This window comes from Dasypus novemcinctus, chromosome 3 (genome assembly GCF_030445035.2).
Source record: "Dasypus novemcinctus isolate mDasNov1 chromosome 3, mDasNov1.1.hap2, whole genome shotgun sequence".
NCBI lineage: Eukaryota > Metazoa > Chordata > Mammalia > Cingulata > Dasypodidae > Dasypus > Dasypus novemcinctus.
Window position 1 is genome coordinate 91,288,974 of NC_080675.1, and position 10,658 is coordinate 91,299,631.

General features: G+C 44.4%; 1 protein-coding gene across 2 annotated transcripts; it reads left to right on the forward strand.

Annotated features, from left to right (window-relative positions):
* The first annotated feature begins 18 nt into the window (after window positions 1-18).
* On the forward strand, window positions 19-8,291 carry LOC101422721 (granzyme H). Of its 2 annotated transcripts, none has more exons than XM_058293645.1 (5): window positions 19-159; window positions 6,203-6,350; window positions 6,823-6,958; window positions 7,156-7,413; window positions 8,045-8,291. In XM_058293645.1, exons 2-5 carry the CDS (start codon window positions 6,250-6,252, stop codon window positions 8,186-8,188), a joined length of 639 nt encoding a protein of 212 aa, XP_058149628.1. In that variant the 5' UTR covers window positions 19-159; window positions 6,203-6,249; the 3' UTR covers window positions 8,189-8,291. The 2 variants fall into 2 exon arrangements, with proteins under 2 accessions (XP_058149628.1, XP_012374687.2); XM_012519233.3 differs by lacking the exon at window positions 19-159 and adding an exon at window positions 3,313-3,438.
* Window positions 8,292-10,658: the final 2,367 nt, after the last annotated feature.

Genomic DNA, 10,658 nt, shown 5'->3' on the forward strand with positions numbered 1-10,658 from the left:
ATACAGAAGACAGAATTCCATAAATAAAGGCATGTCAGCAGGAATGCACCCTCCCATTATTATACCCAATAACCCACAGTGAGCGTTATGCTTATGTCTCCACAATCTTGGGCTCTGCTTGTCTGGTGGCTTCACTCCTTGGAAGGAATCGTCAGGCAGGTAAGTGTGTTATTAACACAATTCTAGTTAGGTGATTGATGCTTGATTCCAAGGGAAAGTGGGATTCACTTACCTCTTTCTATTTTCATGTCTATTTGTGAAGGCTTACTGTAAACCAATAAAGGTAGGGCCACTAAGGCCCTTCAGAAATAAAGTTCTAAGTGACTATATGAGGCAAAAAAAAAACCACCAAAGGGAATGCTTGAGATAGAAGCCTTCTGTATAGCTTCTCAGAGATCATATAACTCTTTCCTTCATAAAGACTTCCCAACTTTCTTTGCCAAGGAGATCTCCAACCTTTCTTCAGATATTTCCTGAGGGAAAGATGCTGAGCTCATTTGAAAGCCAAAATGATAACTGAGCTGAAAACTGCCTACTGATGTATTCCATCATTTCCAAGAGTAGTAGAGCAGAGAGTTTGCATTTTGGTAGTGGTGGGTACTGCTGGCTTCCAATCACTCTACTGTGTGTCATATTATTTAATGTTTATTACTTTGGTTTTTGTTTTTAAATGATCACACACCTATGTGTAGGAAATTTCAATGAATCCACAAAAAAGCTACTAGAACTAATAAATGAATTCACCAAAGATGCAAGGTTAAAATGGAAACTAGCAAAACCAGTTAGCTTTCTATGAACCATCACTGAACAATCTGAAGAGGAAATTAAGACAAAATTACATTTACAATAGCATCTAAAACAATAAAGTATCAGAAATAAATTTATCCAAAGAATGTAAAGGACGTGTATGCAAAAAACTACAAAATATTGCTGAAAGAACTCAAAGAAGGTGTACAATAAATGAAAGGATATTCTGTGTTCATGCAATGGAAGATGAAATATTGTTAAGATGTCAGTTCTACCTAAAGTGATTTACAGAGTCCAACAATCCCATTAAAATTCCAACAGCCTTCTTTGCATAACTGGAAAAGCCTATCATCAAATTTATATGGGGTCCCAGATAGCAAAAAAAAAAAAAATCTGAAAAAAAGTAAAGGAATAATTAAGTTGGAAGAATCATGCTTCCTGGATACAAAGCTACAGTAATCAAAACAGCATGGTACTGGTACAAAGATAGACATATAGACCAATGGAATAGAATTAAGAGTTTAGATATAAACCCTTCCATCTATGGCCAAGTGATTCTTGATAAGAGCACCAAGTCTACTCTATGGACAAACAATAGTCATTTCAACAAATGGTGCTGGGAAACTGGAAATCCATATACAAAACAATGGAGGCAGACCCCTACCTCACATCATATACAAATATTAACTCAAAATATCAAACCTATATATCAAAACCAAAATTATAAAACTGCTAGAAAAAATCTCGAAGACCTTATGTTAGGCAATGGTTTCTTAGACCTTACACCAAAAATATGGCAACAGCAAAAAAAAGTAGACACATGGGACTTTAACAAAGTGAAACACATTTCTGCATCCAAGGACTTCATCATGAAAGTAAAAAGACAACCTACAGAATGGGAGAACATTTTTGAAAACCACATATATAACAAGGGTTTAATATCTAGAATATATAAAGAATTCCTACAACTCAACAGCAAAAAGACAAACAACTCAATTTAAAAATGGATAATGGATTTGAAGTGATATTTCTCCAAAGAATATATTCAAGTGGACATTAAGCACAAGAAAATATGTCAACATCATTAGCCACCAAGAAACTGCAAATCACGGACATTGTATGTCCTCCCATGGCCCACTGGATGGAACGTGGGAAAGTGTGGGCTATGGTGTGGACCACAGGCCATGGGGTGGAGCAATGCCCAGAGATGTACTCACCAGATGCAATAGATGTGTCATGATGATAGGGGAGAGTGTTACTGTGGGGGGAGTGGTGAGGTGGGGACAGTGGGGGTGAATAGGGACCTCCTATTTTTTGAATGTAATATTTTGAAAAAAATGAATAAATTGAGTAGAATTTGAAGAAAAAAAAAGAAACTGCAAATCAAAACCACAAGGAGATAGCATTTCACACCCAAAAATGGGTAGTATTGGAAAAAGAAAAAGAAAATAAATTTTGGAGAGGATATGGAGATATAGGAACGCTCATTCATTGTTAATGGTAATGTAAAATGATGCAACCATTGTAGAAAATGGTTTACAGGTTGCTCGGAAAGTTAATATACAATTACCATATTAACCAGCAACCCCACTTCTGGGTATATACTCAAAAGAGTTCAAAGTAGGGACTTGAACAGATATTTGCACAACTTTGTTCTTAGAGGCATTATTCACAATAGCCAAAAAGTGAATGCAACAAAAGGATCTAACAACAAACTCCAGCTCATATATACAATGGAATATCATTCAGCATGAAGATCTGACACATGCTACAGCACAGATGAACCTTGAAAAAAGCCATCATGTTGAGTTCAATAAGCCAAGCACAAAAGGACAAATATTGTATGAATATTATATGATATGAAATTATTAGAATAAGCAAATTAAACTGTCAGAAATTAGAAAACAGATTAACAGGGCCAGGGTAGGTTTCCAGAATGGAAGTTAATGCTTATGTGGTAGAGGATTTCTGTTTGGGGTAGTAGAAGTGTTTTGGTAATGAATGATGATGACGGTAATAGAATATTGTGCTACATGGGATTAGTAGACAGTGTTCACAGTCTGTACTGCCTTATGCATGCCTCTACCAATGTCCTAACTATAACAGGTTACTGTTTCTGTCTCCTTCACCATATGGTGAGCTCTCTAAAGGAAAGACACCCATCTTCAATATGCTTGGTCCTAGCAAGGAGAAGAGCTACCACACTTCTGCTAAGTTCCTGATGGACTTAGCAGCATGGAAAGGAAAGTAATAATGGCTCAAATACTATAATTGCCATTGAGGTTGCTGGGGCTCCAGGATCTAGACTGGCTATGCCCCATCCTACAGTGTCCACCTTGAATACTTGGACTCCCACCCTGTGCTGGAACAACCTGTCTGCTCTGAGTCATCAGTTATGGGCACCGACCTGGTGACTTGCGTGATGCTTACACAACCAACCAGAGACTGTCCTCAGCCATAGGTGGTGGAGGGTGATCAAGGACAGTTTTCATAGAAAGTCTTCAATGATAAGGCACCACAAAACCAGAGGGAAATGCAAGATTTCTGAGCTCACCAACAGCTCCTTCCTCTTCTGAGGGAGAAAAGTCAGCAAGAAGAAACACCACCAGTTCTGACCTGGTCACTGGCCTGAGAAGATGCAGCCACTCCTGTTTCTGTTGGCCTTTCTCCTGGCCCCTGGGGCAGACGCAGGTGAGTGACTGTCCACACCCTCAGAGGGCCATCCCATCCCACAAAGACACTGATCCTCTGCCCCTTCTGCACATCTCTGGTCCATCTATCTACCAGGAATGCTCTGAACCCCAGCTCCAGACCTACCCCAGACTTCCAAGTGTGATGCTGGATGGAAATGCAGCAGGAGTGGCAGGGCACGGGGCTCTCCTAAGAAGAGGCAGTGGGTACTATCCCTTCCCCAGGCTCTACCCTTGTCATCTGGAAAGTGGGATTTTCTTAGAATTGCATCACAGAGGGCAGGAAACTGAGAAAGAGAAAACATTAAAATTTCCCTGGAGGTATTTCACTGTATGCTTGAGAGTGGCAGAGATGGGAAATTTTATGTTGTATGTATGTTTATACAGTTCTTAAAAAGACACTTAAAAGAAGGACTACTGTTATAATGATAATTAAATGCAATTCATGATTCTGGACTGAAACCAATAATGAAGGAGAAAATGTCCATAAAGACAGTACTAGGATGATTTAAAATTAGAATATGAACTGTACAATTTATATCAATGTCAAATTTTTTGAACGTGGTAACTATACTTAATGCTGTTACTTAAGAATATATCCTTGTTCTGATTAACTATACATGGAACTATTATATGTTCAAGGAATATGATGTATGCATTCTATTCTCCAGTGTTTAGAAAATAGAGATAGATTGTGGTATAGATAGATAGATAGATAGATAGATAGATAGATAGATAGATAGATAGATAGATAGATAGATAGTGTGGCAGTTTGAGATTTTTTATGAACCCCAAAAAAGATACAAGGATTATGTTAATAAGTTGGTCTATTCCTCTATACACTTTGATTGTACTAAATTGAAAATTTTTAGGAAGCAGATGTGGCTTAAGCAATTGGGCTCCTGTCTACCCTATGGAAAGCCCAGGGTTCATTTCCGAGGGCCTCCTGGTGAAGGCAAGCTGGCCCATGCCGCAGAGAGCTGAGGGCCTGTGCTGTGGAGAGCTGGCACTGCAAGAAGACACAACAAAGGGAGATGCAGAGTAGAGACAGTGAGAAATGCAGCAAACCAAGGAGCTGAGGTGGCTTAAGCAACTGAGTGCCTCTCTCCCACATCAAAGGTCCTGGGATACATACCCAGTGCCTCCTAAGGACGAGACGAGAAGAGAAGTCAAACAGACCCAGAAGAATACACAGCAAATGGATACACAGAGCAGACAGCCAGTACAGGTGACAGGGCGGGGGGTGGGGGATGGTAGATAAAATAAATCTCTTAAAAAAAATACTACTTCATTTATAAAAAAAAAAAATTCAAAGGTTTTAAGTTACTTGATTAAATCAAGATTATGGTTTTAATTCAACAATGTCATTAGGAAATGGTCAGAGTTGAGTCTCCACCCCATTGATGAGCCCTACAAACGGACATTCAGTCAAGAAAACACGCAGGAGAAGATACAGAAGACAAGGAGAGAGAACCTTGTCAGTTTTGATCCTGGAGCACTGGGAGAGATATCAGCGATTCACCTGACAGTTTGCAGCTGAAGAGAACAGAGCAGCTGAGCCCTATGCCAGCCTACAGCTGAGATCAGAAGATGCTGTCCCATGGAGGGTGACAACCCTCACAGATGCCACCTACCATCTTGTGGCAACAGTTGAGTGAGGAAGTAACTGTGAGTTGGACTTGCAGGACCTTGTAACTATAAACTTTTACCCAGAAATGCATACCCTTTATAAAAGGCAACAGATTTCTGGTACTTTGCATCAGCACCGCTTTGGCTAAGATAGATAGACATATAGATAGATAGATGGATAGATGGATAGATAGATAGATGGATAGGGATACAATGATACAACAAATGTAGCAAAATGTTAAAAGTTGGAAAATATGAGTATTTGGGTAGGGGTATATTTGAGTTCTAGCTATTGGTTTTGTATCATTTTGCAAGTGTCTGGTCAGTTTGCATTTATTTCAAAATTTAAAAATAACAAATCCCATGTAGGGGCAGCATGGGCCAGGCTTCTGTGTTTGGGACCAGACAGGTGCACCGTTGCCCCCTCTGCTTCGGAGGGAATCCCAAAGCTCAGCTGACCCCATAATTGGTGAGATCATGGTCCCCACGATGATGTTTTTGCCTTTATTCCATCCCAGGTCACATGGTCCATTTCTCCAACTCTGCTTTTCTTCCCATGGTTGGCAGCTCCCTCTTGTGAGGATGGACCATTGCCATTGGCAGTCACCAACTTCTCTGCTTTCCAGATTCCCATCAGCCTTAGCATCACAACCCTCATCCTGATGCTACTTGGGAGCCAAGCCTTCAGCAGCAATAGCATTTATTGGGCACCCACTGTGTAATGTGCACTAGGAAATAGGACACTACAGTATTAAGATCCCTAATCTTACATCCAGGCCATTCGAAAGCAGCACCATCTCAGACATAACAGGACTGGGAGGGGTCTTAGACACTCACCTCAACCACATGAACTTCACTTAAAATTGCACTTCTAAAGTCAGAAAGGAATTCTAAGGAGCCTCTGGTGCTTCCGTTCCTAAGACAGTTACACTTGCCTCCAACTATGTGTAGAAGAAAGATTTACAGATCAAGAACTGCTGCTCTTCCCTTCTCAGAGGAAGATGCAAAGGTCCTACCAGTCTCCAGCCCCAGGCCATCCCGGGCTCCGAAAGGACCAGCCCTTCAGGGGCCACCATGCAGATGCCTGCCTGCTGGAATCAGCAGGTGTCCACAAGCAGAACGGACTTTTCTTTCAGGGAAGATCATCGGGGGACATGAGGCCAAGCCCCACTCCCGCCCCTACATGGCATATATTGTGTACTGGGCTGAGGGGCAGAGGAAATTCTGTGGCGGTTCCCTGATCCAAGAGGACTTCGTGCTGACAGCTGCTCACTGCTTTGGGAGGTAGGAGCAGCCAAAGGCCACTTCCCCCTGGCGATGTTCCAGGGGCCCCATCCCTGCCTTTACCCAAGGGGCTTTCTGGGCTCTTAGCAATGCAGGGCCAAAGCAGCTCCTTGGAGGGTGAGAAAGATGACAGCTGATTTTGTGGTGAGAGGGGAAGGTCATTGCTGAGGTTTTGCTGAAGAAAGACTGGCCCTAGCGAATTTGGAGCTGGTGACACGTCTTAGGGTCTAAGTGCAAACAAAAACTATGACACTTGTTCTTGAGGGTAACACATCTGTGAAAACCATGGGACCAGTTGCCAACAGCTCCAGAATCCCACCTGGGCTTCCAAAGAGCAGAGCGCAGCCCAAGAGCCCTCCTGGCCCCTCAATATCCTTCAGCTGCACCCTATCCAGCTCCAGGCTGCCCCATGTCCCAGGGTCATGGTCTGTATCTCCTGTCTGTCAAATCCTCCACTCTCTCCTCTGTGCAGACCAATAAATGTCATCTTGGGGGCCCACAATTGGAATGTGCAGGAAAAGACCCAGCAGCGCATCCCTGTGAGGAAAGCCATACTCCACCCAGACTATAATCGGAAAACACTCTCCAATGACATCATGTTACTGCAGGTAAGGCACACCTGGCTGCTGACCCTTGCTCTCCTGAGTCCACGGCATTTCTCCACCCACTAGGACCCCTGTTCCCTCCCTCTTTTCCATCCTGGCTCTCCAATTCCAGTACCCTAGAGTCTAGATAGAAAACAGAGGCAGCCCCTCCAGGGACACATGGTCAGGGAGGCTCCTGACTTTCTTGCCTCCCCCTGCAGCTGGAGAGAAAGGCCAAATGGACTGCAGCTGTGCGCCCCCTCAGCCTGCCCAGGAGCCAGGAGCAGTTGCTGCCAGGCCAGGTGTGCAGTGTGGCTGGCTGGGGACGGGTCGCAGTGGGTATTTCAACCACCAAACTGCAAGAGGTGCAGCTGACCGTGCAGGAAGATCGGGTTTGCCAATCCATCTTCCCCAGGCTTTATAACAAGGACACTCAGATTTGTGTGGGGGACCCAAAGGAAAACAAGTCTTCCTTTAAGGTGAGTTCTACCATCCACATTGCTTGTCTCGAGGGTGAGGATAGTTGGGGATGATCTGGAACCTGGAGACCTGAGCAGCTGGGACTCTTCACCCACGAGGCTTGGACTTTTCCCTTGGGAACTAAGATGAGAGCAGCCAGAGCTGGGGAACAACTAGTGCTTCTGCCAGCATACAGGGGGTTACAGAGAAACATGCCCCTCAGGAGATGAATTTGCAACATCTGACCCCAATGCAGGGCACAGTCATTAGACACAGTGGCCCCTTGGGGTGGAATAATTAAAAGCGAGCACCCCCTCAGAGCAGCACCTACCTTGGTGAGTGGACTCATCCTCTGAGCTGGGTTCCAGCCCCACTTGCCTGCTTCTGTGTCCCTCAGCAGTGCCTGGACCCAAGTTCCCACAGCACCTTCACAGGGGGAAGATGCTCAGCCCTGTGGAGGGGAGGGGCCCGCCCAGCCCAGGGTCAGAGCTTGTAGCTGAGGGGTCCACACAGGTGTGCCCTGACCTCATGTCCTACCCTGAAGAACAAGCCGGGGGGGCCTTCTCCAAAGCTGGGGGCTCCTGGGGTGGGCGTGGGACAGCATGACCAAGAGGACAACGACTTAGTCCTTCCCCTTCTTCTTGTCCACAGGGGGATTCTGGGGGACCTCTTGTCTGTAACAATGTGGCCCAGGGCATTGTGTCCCATGGGCGTGGAAATGGAAAACCTCCACGGGTCTTCACCAAAGTCTCACATTTCCTGCCCTGGATAAAGGAAGTAATGAAGAAGCTCTAACAGCAGCAATCACACCCAGCCCATGTCTCCTCTGGAGCCAAGTCCAGAATTACACAGAGAGAGGGACGAGCGCCTGAATAAATGTCTCTTATGAAACCAGAAAGAGGTGGTCTCTCGTGTATTCACTGATCCACATTCACACTGTGCGACCCCCCATTCTGCTCTGCTTTGTGCTTCCTCGTCTGCCTCTTCTCCGACCACCTCCCTATACCTCGAGGTTGGTGCCCACCTCCTTCTTACCCACTCCAGGGTCTACTTCTCTGCCAGGTCTGAAGCTGAGAACTCTCAGGAGAAAACACAAACCTCTCTGGTCCTGGGGCTCCAGGTGAGCTTCTCACCCCTTTCCCCTGGGGATCTGGCAGAGGAAGATGATAGCAGGATGGGGCCTGGATTCCTGGGGCCCATCAAGCACATGTGCCCACTCCAATCAGAGGGCCTCTCATGAGCAGGGCTATACTCTCCCCAGCCTGGGAAGCTGACACCTTGGGGATGGGGTCCTCAATATGCTTCTTCATTCTCGTCTCAGCTTAGATTACTTTCCCGCCCTGCTCGGCCGTGCTCTGAGTTCTGAGTCCAGCGCAGCCTCCGGCCTCCTGGCTGCCCTTTTCTCTCCTGCTTACACTAGGAGTTCAGTGATCATCTTACTCTGGTGGCACGAACCGCCGCAGGGGCTATTCTGTGCCTGGAAATGGAAGCTCCATTTCCCAAAAACAGGGGAGGAATAGATGGTTGGCTGCCAATTTCAGCTACTGATTGGTAGACTCAGCTGGCTAAGGTATAACCCTAGAAACAGCTGGGGTATGAATCAGCTGAAGTCGGAAAGGGGTTAGGGGCCGCCACTTTTACTCTGCCCCCAGCGGAAGGGGAAGCCAGGCTGACTGAAAATCACACTGAGGGCAGGAACTGGTTTCTTGCCTCAGACTGATGGGCAGCCCTAGACTGAGCTTCAGTCCCACATCTGGCAGGGAGGAGGCTGCCAGGTCCTGTACCACCCTATTCAGGTAACTACAAGTACATTTGGCTGGCATAGACTGAATAATTGGAAATCTACCCGGGCAACTGCAGTCATCCTGGGCCCACATTGTATAAATTGTTGCCCAACCTGCAGCTCCATCCCTGCCCCAGGCAGGGGAGAAAGGGGCATGAAGCTTCATCAGTCTCTCTGGGCAACTACAGTCTAGGCCTGGGTGACTTGGAATGTTCCACACACCTGTAAATCTGTCCCTACCCCTAGCAAAGGAGAAAGTTGGGAGAAGCTTCATTGTTCCCTGGTGCAATGAGAGCAGCTTGAGCCTTCACAGCTTATAGCACCAATTACAACCTTGGCTCCTTCTGTACAACCAGCAAGGGAGAAAGAATAGGAAGCCCTAAATTAAAAGGAAAACTGCCCCAGAATAAACACTCTAGTAATCCAGATGCCAAGACCCCAACAAAGAATTACAATCCACACCAAGAAACAGGAAACTATGGCCAGTTAAAGGAACAAGATAAGCCTCCAGATGACTAAAGGAGTTGAGACAACTAATCATAGATGTTCAAACAAATCCTCTTAATTCAATGAGATCACTAAAGAGATTAAGGATATTAAGAAGATATTGGATGAACACAAAGAAGAATTTGAAAGCATACATAGAAAAATAGCAGATCTTATGGGAATGAAAGTTACAATCAATGAAATTTTAAAAACATTGGAATCATATAATAGCAGATTTGAAGAGGCAGAAGAAAGGATTGGTGAGCTTGAAGAAATGGCCTCTGAAAGTGAACATACAAAAAAGAACAGATGAAGAAAAGAATGGAAAAATTGAACCAGGTCACAGGGAACTAAATGACAATAAAAGAATGCAAACACACATGTCATGGGTATCCCAGAAGGAAAAGAGAAGAGAAAAGGGGAAGAAGGAATATCTGAAGAAATAATGGTAGAACATTTCTGAACCCTACTGAAGGACATATATATCTATGTCCAAGAAGCACAATGCACTCCCATCCAAAAATATCCAAATAGACCAACACTGAGACACATACTCATCAGAATGTCAAATGCCAAAGATGATGAGAGAATTCCGAGAACAGCAAGAGTAAAGCAATGCATAACATATAAGGATACCCTATAAGATTAAGTGCTGATTTCTCACCAGAAACCATGGAGGCAAGAAGACAGTGGTATGATATATTTAAGATACTACAAGAGAAAAACTTCCAACCAAGAATCTTATATCCAGCAAGACTGTGTTTCAAAAATGAAGGTGAGATTAGAATATTCACAGATAAACAGAAACTGAGAGAATTTCTAAGCAAGAGACCAGATTTTCAGGAAATACTTAAGGGTGTGCTAGAGTCTGAAAAGAAAACACAAGAGAGAGAGGCCTGGAAGAGAGTCTAGAAATGAAGCTTACATCAAGAAAAGTAACCTAAAGGTTCAAAAGAGTAGGGAAAATAATATATGACAGATAAAACTCAAATAGTC

Excerpts from the sequence above, each read along its gene's own strand:
- LOC101422721 (XM_012519233.3), top strand. The coding sequence starts at position 3,384 with ATGCAGCCACTCCTGTTTCTGTTGGCCTTTCTCCTGGCCCCTGGGGCA. Across the intron at positions 6,351-6,822 it reads GCTGCTCACTGCTTTGGGAG|ACCAATAAATGTCATCTTGG; the intron begins GTAGGAGCAGCC and ends TCCTCTGTGCAG. Across the intron at positions 7,414-8,044 it reads AAAACAAGTCTTCCTTTAAG|GGGGATTCTGGGGGACCTCT; the intron begins GTGAGTTCTACC and ends TCTTGTCCACAG.